The sequence below is a fragment of the Myotis myotis genome, unplaced genomic scaffold (genome assembly GCF_014108235.1).
Source record: "Myotis myotis isolate mMyoMyo1 unplaced genomic scaffold, mMyoMyo1.p scaffold_m19_p_6, whole genome shotgun sequence".
Lineage (NCBI taxonomy): Eukaryota > Metazoa > Chordata > Mammalia > Chiroptera > Vespertilionidae > Myotis > Myotis myotis.
The window spans coordinates 42,660,724-42,682,896 of record NW_023416368.1 but is presented as its reverse complement, the minus strand read 5'-3'; the positions used below and the strand labels follow the sequence as shown (position 1 = coordinate 42,682,896).

The 22,173-nt window shown below is 42.9% G+C and overlaps 1 protein-coding gene, 1 long non-coding RNA gene and 1 other non-coding gene across 4 annotated transcripts in view; 2 read left to right on the top strand and 1 right to left on the bottom strand.

The window, feature by feature from the left end:
• LOC118658161 overlaps positions 1-734 on the top strand; it is a 38,832-nt gene extending 38,098 nt beyond the window's left edge. Inside the window, exon 5 of the long non-coding RNA XR_004968228.1 lies at positions 687-734. This is a non-coding gene — a long non-coding RNA (uncharacterized LOC118658161). The remainder of the gene's footprint in view (positions 1-686) is intronic.
• Positions 1-22,173, bottom strand: part of ABHD18 (abhydrolase domain containing 18) — a 54,842-nt gene that overhangs the window by 20,353 nt on the left and 12,316 nt on the right. For both annotated transcript variants that reach the window (XM_036313250.1, XM_036313252.1), the window contains exons 2-7: positions 19,444-19,551; positions 18,711-18,795; positions 7,042-7,142; positions 3,368-3,446; positions 3,180-3,264; positions 412-439 (exon numbers count right to left, since the gene is read on the bottom strand). In XM_036313250.1, coding sequence (XP_036169143.1) covers positions 412-439; positions 3,180-3,264; positions 3,368-3,446; positions 7,042-7,142; positions 18,711-18,795; positions 19,444-19,535 — 470 coding nt within the window. In that variant the 5' untranslated portion in view covers positions 19,536-19,551. The remainder of the gene's footprint in view (positions 1-411; positions 440-3,179; positions 3,265-3,367; positions 3,447-7,041; positions 7,143-18,710; positions 18,796-19,443; positions 19,552-22,173) is intronic.
• Positions 10,784-10,910, top strand: LOC118659464. The gene has a single exon (XR_004968581.1). It is a non-coding gene; the product is annotated as a small nucleolar RNA SNORA3/SNORA45 family (small nucleolar RNA).

Here is a 22,173-nt window from a genome sequence, read left to right as displayed (position 1 = left end):
ATGCAAAAAGCACTGCCTTAAAGTTGATCATTTTAAAAGACCAGGAAGGGAAAGTTTACCTATATTATGCATTGCAAGAATAAAAAATAATAGTGTTTAATTTCACAAAGTAAATGTACTTTTCCTTTTAAAAAGGGACATGTTTTATACTTTCTTCAGTTAAAATTTTACAAATAAAATATATCTTCAGTCAACCTATTAAAAATTTATCTCTTTATCATACATTTAAAATGCAAAAAGCTTAAAGTAAAAATTAAAGTTAACATTCCTACTATAGTTTTATAACAGAATTTCCCCACAATAACACTTGGAGATTAAACTTAGAAATGGTTAACCAAAGACTACCAAAAACTTTAATGTTGCTGAAAATTCAATATAAAGACTGCAAAAATGAAGGTGATATATACTTACATTTGGTCCTTGGGTTTCCTGCAGCCATTTAAGAATGTGGTCAAAGAGAAAGTTTTAAAACAAATATTCTCTGGTATCAAAACACATTAACTTAAATTAGTTAAAGACAAATTAATACTGAAATAACTATTTTATAGTTGAAATATGCTGTTTAGAAGTTCTCAGGTTTTTCAAATGGTTTTCTTTTATAGAGCTTTATTTTTTAAATAATTTATTAGTATTAGTATTATTTTGATTAATCCTCACATCAGGATATTTTTTCTATTGATTTTTAGAGAGTGGAAGGGAGGAAAGAAGTTGGAAAAAGAGAAAGAAACATCCACGTGAAAGAGACACATTGATTGGTTGACTTCCTGCACACAGGATAGAACCTGCATCCCAGGTACATGCCCTTGACTAGGAATTAAACCTTATGGCAGCGGTTCTCAACCTGTGGGTCGCGACCCCTTTGGGGGTTGAACGACCCTTTCACAGGGGTTGCCTAAGACCATTGGAAAACACATATATAATTACATATTGTTTTGTGATTAATCACTATGCTTTAATTATATTCAATTTGTAACAATGAAAATACATCCTGCATATCAGATATTTACATTACGATTCATAATAGTAGCAAAATTACAGTGATGAAGTAGCAACGAAAATAATTTTATGGTTGGGGGTCACCACAACATGAGGAACTGTATTAAAGGGTCGCGACATTAGGAAGGTTGAGAACCACTGCCTTATGGTTTGCAGGCAGATGCTCTAACCACTGAAGACACAGGACAGGGATAATAATTTTTTTTTCTTTTTCTCTTTTTGGGACTAACAATTTATTTTAAAGAATTTTTATTGATTTTTAGAGAGGGAGGAAAAGAGGGAGAGGCACATACACATTAATGTGAGAGAGATACATCCATTGGTGGCCTCCTGTATGCGCCCTGGGGATGGAACCTGCAATCAAGGTATATGCCCTGATCGCTCTGGTACACAGGATGATGCTCCAACCAACTGAGCCACACTGGCCAGGGCTAAAAAATTTATCTGAAGTGTACAATTCAATGTTTTTAGTTTATTTATTGGGTTGTGCAGTCTTCAACTTCAGTTTATTGGATTTTTTCATTTATATTATTTTAGAAAACCTAAAAACCTGGGTTGCTTAGTTGGTTAGAGTATCACCCCTATACACCAAGGTTGAGTGTTCCATCTCCAGGTTCCATACAAGCAAGCAAGCAATGAATGCATAAATAAGTGGAACAACAAATTGATATTTCTCTCTCTTTCTCTCCCTTCCCCACCTCTCCAAAATCAATTTAAAATTTTTTAGAAAATACAGAAAGGATTAGAAAAATTTAGTTTATCTACAGACAACTATGTTAATATTTCGGTGTATTTTTCCTAATATTTTTTCCGCAGTATTTTAAATGGGTTTTGTTTTTAGGTTTTTTTGTATACCTATATCATACCATAGAGTTATATATCCCATTTTTTACACTATAAATACTTACATACATTGCTATAAACTTTTAAAATAATAACTGTTAAAATTTACTGAACACATTATTTACCAGGCAATGTTCTATTAACTCTATAATACTCTGAATAACCCAAGAGACTATTTCCATTGCCAACAAAAATATTGATGTACTAAAATATTATGTTAACAAGTCCATGGTCATACAGTCAGTAAATGGTAGAACAATAAACATTATAGAACCAATTGCATAATATTACAATATTATGAACCAGTTTTCTCAACCATGTTGCTATTGTTGGACATTCAAGCTATTTCTAATGTTTTACTATTGTACATCAAGTTATATAGCTATCTTTTCTCTTTTCTATTACTTTCTCTTTTTTTAGTATTTTATCCTTAGATTAAATTTCCCAGAAAGAGAATCATCCTGTCAAGGGATGTGAAGCTTTTTAAGGCTCTTGATTCAATGTGGTAAAAATGCTTTCCCAAGGGGTTGAGCTGATATTCAGTAATCAGTAGTGAGTGTGCCCATTTCACAATAGGCTCATGAGTATTATGTTTTGTTTTTAAAATACTTGTTAGTGTTGCTTTAACTTTACATTTCTCTTATTACCAGCAATGTTGAGCATTTTGTTATATTTGTGCATCAGTTTAGTTTCTTTTTCTTTAAATAAATTTTTATTGATTTAAGAGAGGAAGGAAGAGGGAGAAAGAGATAGAAACATCAATGATGAGAAAGAGTAATTGATTGGCTGCCTCCTGCATGCCCCCACTGGGGATATCAAGCCCGCAACCTGGGCATGTGTCCTTGACTGGAATCGAACCCGGGACCCTTCAGTCCACAGGCGATCCTCTATCCACTGAGTCAAACCAGCTAGGGCCAGTTTCGTTTCTTCTTCTGGACATAGTCTGACGTCATCTTGAAAATTAAGTTAAGAACTGTTCTAAACCTCAACTGATACTTAACTGTAAAGCACTTAAAACATGAGGGTTTCCTTAATAGCAAACATTTGACTTAATATTAAAATGCAGCATAAAATAAGTCTCACAGGAAACAGAAGTACCATTTATCTTTATTATACAACAGAAGCACAATCCTTATTTTAGTTTTTAAAAGGCATGAAGGCTTTTTAAAAGTCTGACTGCTCTTCAATCTAAAAAGTAATTTTTCACTTCATTCTTAAGTATTTTTTGAACTGATGACTAAATTTAACTGCTTTAGAAAAATTGGCTACTATCATTCCTTTGGCTGACTAAATCTATAAATACATAAGAGAAAAGATTTCTAGGTATCACAAAAGGATATAATAAGGGTTTTCTAACAACAAAGAAGCCATTCCGGCTTCTTTAATCATAGGACGAGCCATCAGTGTTCGTCGTCTCCAGTAATGCTAAGGAAAGAAAAGAGGACACATTTAAAGAATATAAATAATCACATCTGTTAAGGAGAGTATGTTGACAAATTAGGGATTAGATATCATAATAAAGTCTTACATGATCTCCTGTTCCAGCAAGATGAATGCATACGGGTCTATATTTGCTATTCCATTCTTTAGGCACAATAAATTGGAACCTATTTAAAATAAAGCACCTCAATTAATTATCTTTTAAAGGCGTTTAAAAAATATATATTTTATTGATATTTTACAGAGAGGAAGGGAGGGGGATAGAGAGTTAGAAACATCAGTGAGAGAGAAACATCGATCAGCTGTCTCCTGCACACCTCCTACTGAGGATGTGCCCACAACCAAGGTACATGCCCTTTGACTGGAATCGAACCTGGGACCTTTCAGTCCACAGGCTGACGCTCTATTCACTGAGCCAAACCGGTCAGGGCTTAAAGGCTTTTAGTACAAACTTTCAATGCTTGAAAGTTTCATAATTAAATTATTTTGGAAAAAAGTCTCCAGAATTCTGACATTAAAATTGTAATTGAGTATTTAATATTTGCCTAAAGGCAACAAAGATATTGTAAATTTGTTTTATGTTAGGATAGTAAAATATTCAATTACCATATAGACACAGAATTTATTGTAATCATTTTTTATCTTGTTCAATACCACAACTTTATAAATGCATAATAAAATTTTCTTATGCTAGAGACATTAATATATATGATTAAGTCTTTAGGCTGTGGCTGCATTCTCAGGCAACAAGAACTGCTTTTCTGCCCTGGCCAGCATGGCTTGGCTGAGCATCGCCCCATGCACCAAAAACATTCGCAGTCAGAGCACATGCTCAAGTTGCAGGCTCCATTCGCAGTGGGAGGAGGAAAAGAGAGATAGAAACATCAATGATAATGTAGAATCATTGATTGGCTGCCTCCTGCACATCCCACACTGGGGATTGGGTATTGAACCTGTAACCTGGGCATGTGCCCTGACTGGGAATAGAACCATGACCTCCTGGTTCCTAGGTCAATGCTCAACCATTGAGCCATGCTGGCTGGGCTGGGTCTTGTTTCTTTATCCATTCAACCATTCCATGTCTTTTGATTGGAGAACTTATTTCATTTACATTTAAACTGATTATTGATAGGTATGGACTTACTATAGCCATTTTGTTCATTGTTTCTGCCTGTTTCACGAGTGTTTTGTTTCTTCTTTATCTTTTTTCTCTTCTTTTATAATTTGACTAGAGGCCCGGTGCACAAAAATTTGTGCACTCGGGGAAAGGGGGGGTCCCTCAGCCCCGCCTGTGCCCTCTCGCAGTCTGGGACCCCTCAGGAGATAACGACCTGCTGGCTTAGGCCTGCTCCCGGGTGGCAGAGGGCAGGCCCAATCCCTAGGTGCAGTCCCTGGTTGGGCTCAGAGCAGGGCCGATTGGGGAGTTGGGGCGCCTTCCCCTGTCATGCACAGAGCAGGGCAGATAGGGAGGTTGCGATGCCACCCTCAGTCATGCTCAGGGTAGGGCCGATTGTGGGGTTGGGGCATTGCCCCCTGTCACACTCAAGGCAGGGTTGATGGGGAGGTTGCGGCGCCACCCCGTCACACACAGAGCAGGACCCATCAGGGGGGTTGGGGCTCAGTACCCTGTCACGCACAGAGCAGGGTCAATCAGGGGGTTGGGGCACTGCCCCCTGTCACGCACAGAGCAGGGCCCATCAGGGGGGTTGGGGCTCCGTACACTGTCACACACAGAGCAGGGTCAATCAGGGGGTTGGGGCACTGCCCCCTGTCACGCACAGAGCAGGGCCCATCAGGGGGGTTGGGGCTCCGTACACTGTCACACACAGAGCAGGGTCAATCAGGGGGTTGGGGAGCTCCCCCCTGTCATGCACAGAGCAGGGCCGATCAGGGGGTTGAGGAGCTCCCCCCATCACTCACAGAGTAGGGCCGATAGGGGAGTTGGGGCACCGCCCCCTGTCACACACAGAGCAGGGCGGATCAGGGGGTTGGGGCGCCGTCCTCTATCACCCACAGAGCAGGGCCGATCAGGGGGTTGGGGCGCCGCCACTCTCACACTCAGGGCAGTGCCAATGGGGAGGTTATGGCTCTACCCCGTCACACACAGAGCAGGGCCCGTGGGGAGCGGGGGGGTTGGGGCGCCGCACCCTGTCACACACAGAGCAGGGCCGATCGGGGGTTGAGGCGCTGCACCCTGTCACACACAGAGCCGCAGGGCGATCAGGGGGTTGGGGAGCTCCCCCCTATCAGGCACAGAGCAGGGCTGATCAGGGGGTTGGGGTGCCTTCACCTGTCACGAACAGAGCAGGGCGGATAGGGAGGTTGTGGCCCCGCCCCCTGTCACACACAGAGCCGCAGGGCGATCAGGGGGTTTGGGTGCTGCCCCCTGTCACGCTGATCCCAGTGCCGGGAGGCCTCTCGGCTCCGCTGATCCCGGTGCTGGGAGGCATATTAACCTTTTACTATATAGGATAGAGGCCTGGTGCACGGGGTGGGGCTGGCTGGTTTGCCCTGAAGGGTGTCCTTGATCAGGGTGGGGGTCCCCACTGGGGTGCCTGGCCAGTCTGGGTGAGGGGCTGAGGGCTGTTTTCAGGCTGGGACTGAAGCTCCCAACTGCTCCTTTTTTTCTTTTTATTCTGGGCCAGCTTTAGCCTGGCTCCAGCTCTGAGGCTTCAGTTGCTGAAAGTAGGTATCTGGTTTGTTTCGGTTCTATAATCGAAACTCTGTATCAACTCCAGCTCTGAGATCCCAGCTCGCTGAAAGCTGGTTTCTGGGGTTTTGTTTAACTTCTATATTTATTACAATGTTTCTTAAACTGCAGGCTCAGAGGCCGGCAAGGCAGGCGGGGAATGTTGGAGTCCTCCGTCACTGAAGCAAGCAAGCCTCATGTAAGTTTCAAGCTGCCTGGCTGCCGGCCGCCATCTTGGCTGGCAGTTAATTTGCATATCTCGCTGATTAGCCAATGGGAAGGGTAGCGGTCGTACGCCAATTACCATGTTTCTCTTTTATTAGATAGGATGACTTTCTGTAGTGATATAATTATACTTTTTTCTCTTCTCTTTTGTTCAGACATTATAGATTTTAGTTCTGTGGTTACCATGAGACTTATACAAAACATATTTATAACAGTACTAGAGACCCAGTGCACGAATTCATGCACCAATGGGGCCCCTCAGCCTGGCCTGCAGGATATAGCCAAAACCAGGTCTCTGACATCCCTCGAGGGATCCCAGATTGCAAGAGGGCGCAGGCCAGGCCGAGGGACCCCACCAGTGCATAATCAGGGCCAGAGAGGGACGCGGGAGGTTGGCCAGCCTGGGAGGGCTCCAGGGTGTGTCCCGCCCATCTCGCTCAGTCCCAATCGGCCAGATCCCAGCCGCGAGCTAACCTACTGGTTGGAGCATCTGCCCTCTGGTGGTCAGTGCACATCATAGTGAGCAGTTGAGCAGCCTTAGCATATCACACTTTGATTGGTTTAATGGCTGACCGGTCGACTGGACATACTTAACATATCAGGCTTTTATTATATAGGATATTTTCAGTGGATAACAGCCTAAGTTCAAATGCATACTAAATATGTCAAACTAATAAAGCTCTATAATTTCACTCTCCCCTCACCCCATGGTAATGGGAATAATGTCACATAATTATTATAATTAATGCTAAGTAATTTCAAATAAGATGGCATTGATATTGTTATAACTTAAATTAACATAAACAACTTAGTACTTTGAATTTTTATTTAGTAATAAAAATTCTTACCTTGCAATAATAGATTCAACTGGCATGATATCAGGTACATAGTGTGCCATAGGAGAAACAAAGTGTCCATCTAGGATCTTACAGTCTGACTGCTCTTCAATCTAAAAAAACAAAAACAAAACTAAGATTTACACATGTAAACAAAGATATCTTGGTCTATTATAGATATACTAGAGGTCCGGTGCACGAAAATTCGCGCCCGGCCTACCCCCCTCACAGTCTGGGAGCCCTCAAAAGATGTCCTATTGATGAGGGGGCCCCTTGGAGGAGGTGACCAGGCTGATCAGGGGAAGGTGCCGCCCCCATCACCCTGCTGCTGCTGCCAATGCCAGCCACCACAGCTGCCGGCCCTCGGCCCTCGGCCCTCGCAACCACTGTGGTGTTTTCATCAACAGGGGCTCCTCTCCCTTCATCACAAAAAAATGACAACTTTCTTTAGGCATTTTCAAGATGTCTCTTTCATAGGATATGACATTTCTTTTTTTTTTATCCTTACCTGAGGGTATTTTTCCATTAATTTTTAGAGATAGGATATGACATTTTTTTCTTTTTTTTTTATCCTCACCTGAGGATATTTTTCCATTAATTTTTAGAGAGTGTGGAAGAGAGAGGGAAAGACAGAGAGGAACATCAATGTGAGAGGAACACATTGATTGGTTGCCTCCTGCATGAACCCTGACCTGGACCTGGGGCAGGGAGGAGCCTGCAACCTAGGTACGTGACTTGACTGGGATCGAACTGGGACCCTGTGGCCTGCAGGCCAAGGCTCTATCCACTGAGCCAAACCGACTAGGGCAGGATATGACATTTCTTAGCCCCTCCAGCAGCGGACCTTCGGTTTTCCTCCAAAAGTGAGGTGGAAAAACCCTAGATCACCTTCTTGGATTCTTATTACCCAAGTTACCAAGAATGCTGCGAGTGGCTTACTGCGAATTTAGACAATGAGCGGTCAGAAAAGGTGTTTCCTGTGCAGCTCATGCACAAAGGTGGAACTTCCGGCATGCCATGGCTGCTGGCCCTCTCCAGCCCTCACAGCCACTGTGGCTTTGTCCAGAGGGACGTCCGGTATAATTAGCATATACCCCTTTATTAGTATAGATGCCTTTTATTTATTTTTATTGTTTTAAATATATTTTATTGATTTTTTACAGAGAGGAAGGGAGAGAGAGAGATAGAGAGTTAGAAACATCGATGGGAGAGAAACATCGATCAGCCGCCTCCTGCACATCTCCTACTGGGGATGTGCCCGCAACCCAGGTACATGCCCTTGACCGGAATCGAACCTGGGACCCTTCAGTCCACAGGCCGACGCTCCATCCACTGAGCCAAACCGGTTTCAGCAGTATAGATGCCTTTTAAAAAAATATATATGTTATTGATTTTAGAGAGGAAGGGAGAGGGAGAGAAAGATAGAAACATCAATGATGAGAGAGAATCACTGATTGGCTGCTTCCTGCATGCCCCCTACTGGGGGTTGAACCTGCAACCCAGACATGTGCCCTTGGCCGGAATAGAACCTGGACCCTTCAGTCCTCAGGCTGACGCTCTATCCATTGGGCCAAACCAGGTAGGGCATATTGGTGCTTTTTATAAAAAATTTCCATTCAGTAAAACCCTTTTCTCCAGTGCCTACTATCTATCGTTTTTGGCACATACTGCTTTCTAAGGACCTGGCTCTGATTCACACACATTCCTTTTCCTTCAATATCTTTTACTACAGTCTAGTTGGAAAAGTAAACTGTAAATAAACTTCATTTACACAATCATATACAATAACGCCAAATAAAATACCAGTTAGAATAATTTGACAATATAAAAGTAAACATATGAACAATTTACAAATTGTAACAATAATTTACTACAATCAAATAAGGGCTGATATAAAATATGTTAGAATGGCTAATTTTTAGGCAATCTACTGATGTAATAAGTCACCTCAACGTATCACATAAGGAGAAATATAGCATTTACATATATGTCAAAGGAATTTGCTAATATATAATATCTAAACTTTTCCTCCCTCAAATAGTTGTTTTTTTGTTTTTGTTTTTTTTTAATCCTCACCCAAGGGTATTTTTCCATTGAGTTTTAGAGAAAGTGAAAGAGAGAGGGAAAGAAAGAAATGTAGAGGTGAGAGAAAGGCATTGATTGGTTGCCTCCTTCATGCCCTGACCAGGGTCCTGGTCGGTGAGGAACCTGCAACTGAGGTATGTGGCCTTGACTGGAATTGAATCCAAGATGTTTCAGGCCACAGGCTGATGCTCTATCCACTGAGCCAAACTGACTAGGGCAAATAGTTGTGTTTTTTTAATGAATTTTTTTTTTTATCAAGCCAGTAGTAAAAATTAAATTAGCATTAAAGCACCACATATTGCCATTAAAATCAGAAACAAACAAACAAACAAAAAAACATACCTTGTCTAGCTTTATTTAAAACACAAATTCACCCTAGCTGGTTTGGCTCAGTGGATAGAGCCTCCGCACTGAAGGATTCTGGGTTTGATTCCGGTCAAGAGCACATGCTGGGTTGCAGGCTGGATCCCCAGTGGGAAGCGTGCAGGAGGCAGCCGTTCAGATTCTCTCTCATCATTGATGTTTCTATCTCTCTCTCCCTTTCCCTTCCTCTCTGAAGTCAATAAAAAAATATATTAAAAAAAACAAAAAACACAAATACTAGCCCTCGGTGGTTTTGCTCAGTGGCTAGAGCATCTGCCAAGGTACTGAAGGGTCTCGGGTTTGATTCCCAGTCAAGAGCATGTACCTGGGTTGGCCCTGTGTGCTGGAGGCAAACCATCAATGTGTCTCTCTCCCACTGATGTTTCTTTCTGTCTCTCTCCCCTCCTCCCTTCCACTCTCTCTAAAAAAATCAATGGAAAAAATATCCTTGGGTGATGATTAACAACAACAAAAAAGCTGCTTTACTATGAAATAAATTTACATAAATTATGGCATATTATTTTCAATCCTTCATTAGGTCTTATTAGCCTATCTTTTATTTCTGAACCAATAGCATGCTCGGTTGATCATGCAGCAACTTTACAATACCCACTGATATATTACTAAAACAGTTGTTACTTATCAATCTTCCTGTTCTGGTATTCCTGATCTGACTGTACTCTCATGGTTCTTCCAAAAATTATTTTAGGAGCCTTTTATGGACCTAAGTTCTAAATTGAATGTTTTAATCAGGATTGTACTGCATTTTTTAAAAAATGGTAAGAAAACCTAACATGGATAATGTGAAATTTTTAAATCAAGAAGTCTTTACATTTCATTCATCTTTTTGCCTGCAAATATAGTTTTAAAGTTTTTTTTCGTATGTATTTTTGAAAAACAAACTATTTGATAAAGAAGACAGTACAAACTAATGTGAAGGAAATAATTCAATAAATAGTGTTAGGATAATTGGGAATTTGGTAAGATAAAAACCAATTTTAGAGCCAAACATAATATTGGTTTCAAAATTAAGCAAGCTACAACTCAACAATAAGATGAATAGCCCAATTAAAAACAGGCAGTCTCTAGAGCACCCGTGGGCAAACTATGGCCCACAGGCCGGATCCGGCCCGTTTGAAATGAATAAAACTAAAAAAAAAAAAAGACCGTACCCTTTTATGTAATGATGTTTACTTTGAATTTATATTAGTTCACACAAACACTCCATCCATGCTTTTGTTCCGGCCCTCCAGTCCAGTTTAAGAACCCATTGTGGCCCTGAAGTCAAAAAGTTTGCCCACCCCTGCTCTAGAGTCATGCTTGGGTATTAGCTATTGCCTTATTGTGTTAGAGTCCTTGAAGAGCAACTCTTGACCTTATAAACTGACTGTGGCCCTACTACGGAATAGTTAGTCACCAGGCTAGTGACATGCAAAAAACAAAACAAAAAGGCATGTATTTCATAAATATTTCTCCAAAGAAGACACTCAAATGGCCAATAAGCACATACAAATGCTCAACATCATAGTCATTAGGGAAAGGCATACCAAAATCATCAACAAATCAGCAAAGGACAAGTGTTGGCTAGGTTGTAGAGAAAAGGGAACCCTACTACACTGCTGGTGGGAATGTAGACTGGTGCAGCCACTATGGAAAACAGTATGGAGTTTCCTCAAAAAATTAAAAATGGAACTGCCATTTGACCCAGTGATCCCATTTCTGGGAATTTATCCTAAGAAATCCTAAACACCAATCAGAAAGAATATATGCACCCCTATCATAGTAGCACAATTTACAATAGCTAAGATCTGGAAACTGCCCAGGTGCCTATTAGTAGAAGAGTGGGTAAAAAAGCTGTAGTACATTCACACCATGGAATACTATGCAGCTATAAAAATGAAGGATCTCTTACCCTTTGAGACATCCTGGAGGGACCTAGAGAGTATTATGTAAAGCGAAATAAACCAGACAGAGAAAGATAAGGATCACATTCCCTCACTCATATGTGAATTTTTTTTATTATAATCAGTTTATTCTGTTCATCAGATTATTTATTCACTTGATTCTTAGACTCACTTGTTGATAGATGTGTATTTGTTGTTCATAATTAGTATCTTTACCTTTTTCTTCTTCTTCCTCTTCTTAAAGGATACCTTTCAGCATTTCATATAATACTGGTTTGGTGGTGATGAACTCCTTTAGCTTTTCCTTATCTGTGAAGCTCTTTATCTGATCTTCAATTCTGAATGATAGCTTTGCTGGATAAAGTAATCTTGGTTGTAGGTTCTTGGCATTCATCACTTTGAATATTTCTTGCCACTCCCTTTTGGCCTGCAAAGTTTCTGTTGAGAAATCAGCTGACAGTTGTATGGGTACTCCCTTGTAGGTAACTGACTTTTTTTCTCTTGCTGCTTTTAAGATTATCTCTGTCTTTTGCTCTTGGCATTTTAATTATGATGTGTCTTGGTGTGGTCCTCTTTGGATTCCTTTTGTTTGGGGTTCTCTGCGCTTCCTGGACTTGTAAGTCTATTTCTTTCACCAGGTAGGGGAAGTTTTTTATTTTTATTTTTATTTTATTTTTTTAGTAAATCTTTATTGTTCAGATTATTACATTTGTTCCTCTTTTTTTCCCCCCATAGCTCCCCTCCACCAAGTTCCCACCCACCCTCTGCCCTTACCCCCCCACTGTCCTCATCCCTAGGTGCACAATTTTTGTCCAGTCTCTTCCCGCATCTCCCACACCCCTTTCCCCCCCAAGAATAGTCAGTCCATTCCCTTTCTATGTCCCTGATTCTATTATAATCAACAGTTCATTCTGTTCATCAGATTATTTATTCACTTGATTCTTAGATTCACTTGTTGATAGATGCATATTTGTTGTTCATAATTAGTATCTTTACCTTTTTCTTCTTCTTCCTCTTCTTAAAGGATACCTTTCAGCATTTCATATAATACTGGTTTGGTGGTGATGAACTCCTTTAGCTTTTCCTTATCTGTGAAGCTCTTTATCTGACCTTCAATTCTGAACGATAGCTTTGCTGGATAAAGTAATCTTGGTTGTAGGTTCTTGGTATTCATCACTTTGAATATTTCTTGCCACTCCCTTCTGGCCTGCAAAGTTTCTGTTGAGAAATCAGCTGACAGTTGTATGGGTATTCCCTTGTAGGTAACTGAGTTTCTTTCTCTTGCTGCTTTTAAGATTCTCTCTTTGTCTTTTGCTCTTGGCATTTTAATTATGATGTGTCTTGGTGTGGTCCTCTTTGGATTCCTTTTGTTTGGGGTTCTCTGCGCTTCCTGGACTTGTAAGTCTATTTCTTTCACCAGGTAGGGGAAGTTTTCTGTCATTATTTCTTCAAATAGGTTTTCAATATCTTGCTCTCTCTCATCTTCTGGCACCCTTATACTTCGGATGTTGGTACTCTTGAAGCTGTCCCAGAGGCTCCTTACACTATCTTCGTATTTTCGGATTCTTTTTTCATTTTGCTTTTCCGGTTGGGTGTTTTTTGCTTCTTCGCATTTCAAATCTTTGACTTGATTCTTGCGCTCCTCTGGTCTGCTGTTGGGAGTCTGTATAATATTCTTTATTTCAGTCAGTGTATGCTTAATTTCTAGTTGGTTCTTTATCACAACATCGAGGGTCTCATTAGATTTCTTGAGGATCTCACTATATTTATCGGCGGTCTCACCAGTCTTTTCGAGGGCCTTACTAAATTTATCAGCGGCTTCTAGACAGTTCTTGAGAGACCTTAAAAGTGTGGTTTTGAACTCTATATCCTCCATTTCTGTCATTTGTGACCTGTTTCTTTGTTTCCACATTTTGGCTGCTTCCCTGTGTTGGTAGAGTGGCTTTGTGTGCTAGGTGTCCTATAGGGCCCAGTGGCTCAGCCTCCCCAATTACCTGAGGTGGACACTCTTGGTGCACCCCTTTGTGGGCTTTGTGCACAGTCTTGTTGTAGTTAAGCTTTGCTTGCTGTAGGTATCACTGGGAGGAATTGACCTCCAGTCCAATTGGCTGTGAGAGTCAGCTGTGTCTACGGTGGGAGAACTTCTGTGCTGAAGACACCCTTATGAGGCAAGACTTGCTTCAGTGGGGCTTTGGTGCTCACTGAGTCTGCCCCCTGAGTGTGTCCCTTATGGATCTGAGGAGTTGTAATCTGGATGGTCCCACTCTGACCACTGGGTACACTGGCTCTTGGATCTAAGGAGGTGCTAATTTAGCCTCTGCCTGAGGCTAGCCAGCAGGAGCTACGAAGAGATCTGCAGATTCCCCTTCCTTGTTTGGGGTTTGGAGGTGCCCAAATGAGGCCCAGCTGTGAAGCAATGCAAGCTGCTGTGGGGCCTTGGACCTTCTCTTGGAAGTTCTGGGTCTGTCTGGCCCAGCTGCAGTTTGTTAGGTAATTTTCAGATTGCAAAGGGCCAGGGCATTCATATGCAAAAGCCTCTGCCACAGTTTGGGTGGGGCGGGGTCTCAGGGAATCAACAGGGCGGAGCAAGCAGCTATGGCTGATCCTCAGCCCTGCCCTAAGGGGCCCCGTGTCTCAGTGTCCCCATAATCACTGCAAGCACAGAATGCCGCCCTCGAGTTCCGAGTTCTGTCCGCTGCCAGACAGTCCAGTTTCTCCCTGTATGAGTCTGGGTCCCCAGAGACTCACCCGGAACTGGAGTTCAGAGCAGTCAGGGGTTTGTGACTCCCTCCCGATTCAAAAAGACAGCCGCGTCCTCAGTTGCCAGCCCTTGCCACGTGCGCCTCTGTACCGCTGCACTTCCATACCTCCTCTGAGTCTCAGTGTGCTTTTCTCTTTCCTTCTAGTTGTAGCGTTTCTACTCAGCCAGCCTTCCTGTGGTTCTGGATGATGTCCTTTTTTTCTTTTAGCTGTATTTTTGAATTTTTTGTGGGAGGCAGCAATTTCCGGTGTTTACCTATGCCGTCATCTTGGTTTCTCCCTCATATGTGAATTTAATGAACAAAATAAATTGATGAACAAGATAGATCCAGAGACATGGAAACATGGAACAGAAGTATGAATCTCAGAGAGGAGGCGGGGGTGGGTGGGAGATTAACTGGGGAATTTATAGGTACTATATATATGCATAGCTCATGGACATAGACAATAGTGTGGTGAAGGCTTGGGTGGAGCAGGTATGGAGTGCTGGGGGTCAATGGGAAAAAAAAGGAGATATCTATAATACTTTCAAAAATAAAGATAAATGTTTTAGAAATCACAATAAAATACACTTCATACACACTAAGATGGTTAGAAAAAGCACATATAGCATGAGAATATGAAGAAATTAGAAATAATATACATTGCTTGTAGGAATGTAAAATGGTGCACTTTGGGAAAAACGCAGTTGGTTAAAAAGTTAAAGATAGAGTTATCATATCAGCCAACAATTTCACTCTTCAATATATACCCAAAGAATTTAAAACATATATCCACAAAAACATTTGTATATGAATGTTTGTAGCACTATTATTCATAATAGTAAGAAACAGAAATAACACAACTGCCTATTAACTAATAAATGGACAAATATCACACATTCATATGATTCAGCCATCACTCAACATGGATGAATCATAAAACCTTCCTAAGTGAAATAAGCCAAACACACAGGGCCCCATATTATATGATTCCATTTATATGAAACTAGAGGTGAGGTCCCTTGGCCTGGCCTGCAGGGATCAGTGGTCCTCTGCACTGCAGCAGCCCAGCCTTACCGGCCAGCTCATTGGGATCCAGCCCACTGTCTGCATGGATCCCGCACAGCACAAAGTAGTGTGCGAAGCGGCAGGCGGGCAGGGAGGAGCCCAAGCCGGGGCTGGCTGCTGCTCCTGCTAGCCTGGTGTCTGGTGCCCATCTGTCAGCTGAGTGGCACTCCCATGGGAGTGCACTGACCACCAGGGGGCAGTTCCTGCATTGAGCGTCTGCCCCCTGGTGGTCAGTGCACGTCATAGCTACCAGTTGCTTAGGCTTTTATATATATACTAGGGGCCCGGTGCACGAAATTCGTGCACTGTGTGTGTGTGTGTGTGGGGGTCCCTCAGCCCAGCCTGCCCCCTCTCACATACTGGGAGCCCTCAGGCGTTGACCCACATCACCCTCCAATCTCAGGATCGGCCCCTTGCCCAGGCCTGACGCCTCTGACAGAGGCGTCAGGCCTGGGCAGGGGACCCTCATTTCCCCCCATCACTGGTTCTGCCCCCAGCCCAGGCCTGATGCCTCTGGCCCAGGCGTCAGGCCTGGGAAGGGGACCCCCAGACCCCTCCGATTGCTGGCTCTGCCCCTTCCCCAGGCCTGATGCCTCGGCCAGAGGCGTAGACCCCCATCACCCTCCGATCGCCTGATCAGCCCCTTGCCCAGGCCTGACGCCTCCGCCAGAGGTGTCAGGCTTGGACAGGGGACCCCCATCTCCCCCCGATCACTGGCTCTGACCCCCGCCCAGGCCTGAGGCCTCTGGCCCAGGAATCATGCCTGGGCAGGGGACCCCCATCTCCCTCTGATCGCTTGCTCCACCCCCCGCCCAAGCCTGACGCCTCTGACCCAGGCTTCAGGCCTGGGCAAGGGGACCATCATATCCCTCCAATCCCCGGCTCCGCCCCCCACCCAGGCCTGATGCCTGATGCCTCGGCCAGAGGAGTTGACCCTCATCACCCTCTGATCACCAATCACCGGATCGGCCCCTTGACCAGGCCTGAGGCCTCCAGCAGAGGTGTCAGGCCTGGGCAGGGGATCCCCAGCTCCCCGCGGTTGCAGGCTCCGCCCCTGCCCAGGCCTAATGCCTCTGGCCGAGGCATCCGGCCGGCCGGCAGCGGGTACCTGCAGCGGCAGCGGGGGGCGCCGCGATTGCGCGGACTCCGCCCCTGCCCCTGCAGGACGCCTCTGGCTGAGGCGTCCGGCTCGGGCAGCGGGGACCCACAGCTACAGCGGCCCCGCGATCGTGGGCTCCGCTTTAGGCCCAGGCAAGGGACCCCTAGCTCCCGGGACTGCCAGCTTTGACTGTGCCCAGCTTCCATTGCTGGCTCCACCCGTACTTCCTGCTATCACTGGCCAGGGTGGCAAAGGCACCTGATTCTCCGATCATGGCTGGGGGGCAGGGCAAAGGCGGCCCTGAGGCCGCCTTTGCCCTGCAGGGCCGCCTTTGCCCTGCCCCCCAGTTCTTAGCTCCCCCCTGGGTTTCCGATCACTGTCAGTGGCAGGGGGCTTCTTCCTGCTTTCCCTTTCGCCTCCCTGCATTGTGCCTACATATGCAAATTAGCCGCCATCTTTGTTGGCAGTTAACTGCCATCTTAGTTGGCAGTTAATTTGCATATAGCCCTGATTAGCCAATGAAAAGGGTAGCGCCGTACGCCAATCACCATTTTTCTCTTTTATTAGTGTAGATAGATGTACAGAATAGGTGAATCCATAGAGAAAGTAGGTTAGTGATTGCCAGCAGGTAAGAGTCTGGGGAAATGAGAAATGACAGCTATTAGGCAAAAGGTTTCTCTTTGGAGCAATAAAAATGTTCTAGAATGAGACAATGATAGAAGTAATGGTTGTCCATCTTGGGAATGTAATAAAAAACAGTGCTGAATTTGTACACTTTTGAAGTGTGAATTTTATGGTATAATGAACTATATCTAGCTTCTTAAAAACAGAGAGAGGGTGAGAGAGAGGTGGTGTAGAGAGGAAGAAAATCTGGAAGTATGCATTCCAAAATCTCTTCCTTGGGAGGGAAATCGATTTAGAAATTAGAATTTTGATTTTTACTTGGCATACTTTAAATTTATTTCAAGCCTATGATTTTTAATAGGAAAAATAAAGAAAACAGATATATTTAGTAAAAATTGAGGGAGAAATGTTCTAAATTCAGAAGGAACAGTTAGATTGTGTAGAGGAGGAATTGCCAATTAAAATTTTGTCTTTAGCTATGGAACACTTTTGAAAAATGAAATCTTCTAAAGTTATCCTATATAAAGAGATGAAAGTAGAGTTACTTTGGTTGATGGCAATGAGAAATGTGAAGCTCACCCATTTGTAACCCCTCCCAATAGTATCCAAGTTCATAAACCTAGAAATATTTTCCAGAAAATCATGCGGTTGCTTAAAAACAAAACTATTTCAAATACAGTAGTTCCTCACTTAACATCTTTGATAGATTCTGTGACTTTATAAGGAAACCAATTTTACCATCGGCTAATTGATATAAATAAGAGTTAAGTTTCTGCAGCATCTCATTAACATTATAACAAAGCGACATTATTCAAGGACAAGCTGTATATTTCAACTTCTCTAATATTACAGCATCTTCTTTCTATCATTTTTCTCAGCAATTAACTATATCCCATACCATGTCCCTGATGTTATTTAAGAGTTATTTTTGCTAATAACTTCTCACGTAGTGATTCTCCAACTAGAGTACTTCCCTGTGTTACTGCCAATTTTTTTGAAATGCTGAATAATTTACTTTAACTCCCGTAAGCCTAAAGATAAAAAATGAGGTTCAAAAAGATCCAGTCCTTAACATCCTATATAATATAAGCCAAATATGCTAAGTGTCCAACCATTCATTCGACCCTTCGACCAGTCGCTATGACATGCACTGACCACCAGGGGGCAGATGCTCCAACTGGTAGGTTAGCTTGATCGGGACTAGGTGAGACAGGCCGGACACAACCTGGAGACCTACTGCGGTCCCTCCCCAGCCCCAGCTGTGCACTGATGGGGTCCCTTGACCTGGCCTGTGCCCTCTTGCAATCCAGGATCCCTCAGAGGATGTTGGAGAGCTGGTTTCAGCCAATCCCTACAGGCCAGGGAGAGAGAACCCCATTAGTACATGAATCCATGCACCGGGCCTCTAGTTTTCTTATATTTAGGCAAGTATATGCTCCTAAGCATAAATGAATTTAATTATTATAAGCATCCAGTTAGGAAACACATAGCATTTTAAAAATATTAAATGAAAAACCTATACTGTGTACTCATGTTCTAGTGTTTACTGTTATACTCTTAACATTCAACCTATTCTTTTAAAAAATTTATCTTTAGTGTTGAAAATATTACAGATGTCTTCTTTTACCCCCCAATGACCTCCTCCATTCTGCCCCTGCCTTCCTTTGCCACAGATTATGCATATATGCATATAAGCTCTTAGGTGAATCTCTTCCAGGTCCTGCCCCTCCACCTATTCTTGTCACATATTTATGTTAAAACAGAATTTCTATAAATACATTTATTTCATTTTACTACCTTATCGATGTATACTGGATAATCACTTGAAACCAGATTCTGACATCTTTCTCGATTTCCAATTATCTTTCTGAATTCGAAGAGTCTGTTATGGTAAAGGGGAACAAAAGGAAAAAAAAATTAGTATAGCCATATGTTGAGATTGATGAATAGTGAGTAAAAATTACTAAGTCCAGGTCATAAAACATGCTAAAATTTAATTTTAGTCAACAAAGAAAAAGAGTAGGTTGTTGGTCTTTTGCAAGCTGGACATTTTATCTCAGAAAAATGTGAGGAATATCATTGTTCAGAAAGTAATTAACATATATAAGACTCAAAATTAAAAGCACAAATCTTGAAAATTTATTTTAAGTCCATATGTTCACATGAGCTACAGTATATCCCAGTTTCATAGTCATTACAATTTCAATTTACCCAGGAATGCTCAGTCTCTGGAAACTCTAAATCAATTAAAAAATTATTAAAGTTAATAATCTAACTTGTATTTCTGAGAGCTCTTTATTTCCACAACTGAATGACTTTTAAACTAATTCAATTTATGATTATGTGGGTTAAAACAAGAGAAGTAAATTAAAGGGAGAAAAGAGAAAAGGAAATAATTTCATTTTTTTATATTGTTTAATACTTAATTTTCCAATCACTTTATATTTATAGCAAAGAACTTTAAAAGTGAAATAAAATTTTAAATGTTTACTAAAACAAAGTCAGAACAAGCATTCAGAAAAAATTTTACCTTTTAAGATCCTCTGGCCTTCCCCATCCTCTGATAAAAAGTTTTGTAAGGAGAAGTCTCCGGTATAAAACATCTAACTTACTCACACCCATCAGTAGTAACCAACATCTATGAAACAAAATTTTAAATTACTTTAAAATATTTTGTTTTAGGCAGCAGGTCAGTTTTCTGACCATCACTTTAAATACCAGGTAAAAATTAAAAATAGATCCACTCTTAGTAACTTTCAAATATATAATACAGTATGTATTACTGTAGTTACCATGTTGCAATTATTTATCTTATCCTAAAAACACTCATCACAAGAAAAACTTACAAGTTTAGTTAACTAAACTTATTGGTAATCATTTCACAATATATACATATATCAGATCATTATTTTTATACAGTTTAACACAACGTTATACATCAATCATCTCAGTGAAACTGAAGAAAAATTAAGATACCAAAAAACAAAAAAAGAACTGAGATAAAAGTAGAAAAGATGAAGTAGAGCCCTGAGCTTCACTAAACTGTGAATTATTGAGTGTAGGATCTTCCTTCCCATTCTCAGCACAGTGACTCAGAGAAAAAAAATCAGTATTTGTTGGGTAACAACAGTAGTGGCTAAAACTTATACAGTTTTGCATTATTTGCCAGTAACCATTCAGAAAACTACACACATAAACGCACATGTTCTCATGTAAACCTCCCAACACCTCACACTTAGTACACAAAAAAATTCCACGTATGTGGATCAGGATTAGAGAGCTAAGTGTAAAAAGCAAAACTATTAACACTCAGAAGATTCCTGTAACAGTATAATCAGAAAATATAGCTGATATTCTACATATTTAAAGAAATTGGTTCATTCAATGAACATTTATTAAAAATAAACTCCATTAAGAAATGAAAAGACAAGCCAAAGACTGTGAGAAAATTCTTGCAAAACACCTATCTGATAAAGGACTTGTATCCAAAATATACAAGGAACTATTAAAACTCAGCAATAAGGAAAAAAAATACCCATTTAAAAAACTGGGCAAAAGAACTGAAAAAACACACCAAAGAAGGTGTACAGATGGAAAATACAGGGTGCAGCAAAAGTATACAGCTGTGAGTATGCAAAACACAGTTCATTCTTGCATTTTTATTTATTAACTAGAGGCCCGGTGCACAAAAATTTGTGCACTCGGGGTGGGGAGAGGAGGTCCCTCTCGCAGTCTGGGACCCATCAGGAGATAACGACCTGCTGGCTTAGGCCTGCTCCCGGGTGGCAGAGGGCAGGCCCAATCTCTAGGTGCAGCCCCTGGTCGGGCTCAGAGCAGGGCCGATTGGGGAGTTGGGGCACCGCCCCCTGTCACACTCAAGGCAGGGTCCATAGGGAGGTTGAGGTGCTGCCCCCTGTCACGCACAGAGCAGGGCCCATCAGGGGGGTTGGAGCTCCGTACCCTGTCACACACAGAGCAGGGCCCATCAGGGGGTTGGGGAGCTCCCCCATGTCACACACAGAGCAGGGCCGATCAGAGGGTTGGGGCTCCGCACCCTGTCACACCCAGAGCCCGCAGGGCGATCAGGGGTTTGGTCACTACCCCCGTCACACTGATCCCAGTGCTGGGAGGCCTCGCTGCTCCGCTGATCCAGGGGCCAGGACGCCTCTCGGCTCCGCTGATCCGGGGGTCCTGAGGCCTCGAGGCTCTGCTGATCCCGGCTGGGAGGCCACTTGGCTCCGCTGATCATGGGGCTGGGTCGCCTCTTGGCTCCGCTGATCTGGGGGGCGGGAGGCCTCTCGGCTCGGCTGATCCCAGGGCTGGGAGGCCTCTCAGCTCCGCTGATCCGGGGACCGGGAGGCCTCTTGGCTCCACTGATCCCTGGCCGGTAGGCCTCTCGGCTCCCCTGATCCCGGGGTCCTGAGGCCTCGAGGCTCCTCTGATCGCGGGGCCGGGAGGCCTCTCGGCTCCGCTGATCCCAGGGTCCTGAGGCCTCTCGGCTCCGCTGATCCCGGGGCCAGGAGGCCTTGCGGCTCTGCTGATAACCGGGGTCGGGAGGCCTCTCGGCTCCATTGATCCCAGGGTCCTGAGGCCTCTCGGCTCCACTGATTCCGGGCGTGAGGCCTGAGGGCTCCGCTGATCCCGGGTCCCTGAGGCCTCTCTGCCCTGCCGCTTCACAGCTGTTTGGCTTCGCTCTTCTTGGAGCCTGAGTATGCAAATTAACCGCCATCTTTTAGCTTCTATAATTGAAACATTGTATCTTTTGGAGTTGTTGCTTCAGGAGCTCAGAGGCCCGCAGCTGCAGACGGGGAACCTTGGCTTCCTCCATCGCTGGGGCAACCAAGCCTCCTGTTCTCAGCTGCCTGGCTGCCGGCTGCCATCTTGGCTGACAGTTAATTTGCATATCTCGCTGATTAGCCAATGGGAAGGGTAGCGGTCGTATGCCAATTACCATGTTTCTCTTTTATTAGTGTAGATTATTGCATTATTTTCCATAAGAATAATTATAAACCTACCTTTGTCCCACCCTGTAAGCATATGAAAAGATGTCCCACATTACATGTCATTATTAAAACAGTAAGTCACTACTACTCAATCATTAGAATGGCCAAAATCCAAAAAATTTACAAAATCAAATGCTGGAAAGGTCTTGGATAAACAAGAAGTCTCACTTGTTAATAGTAGGAATGCAAAATGACACAGCCGCTTTGGAAAACAGCTGGCAGTTTCTCTTACAAAACTAAACATAGTCATGATACAA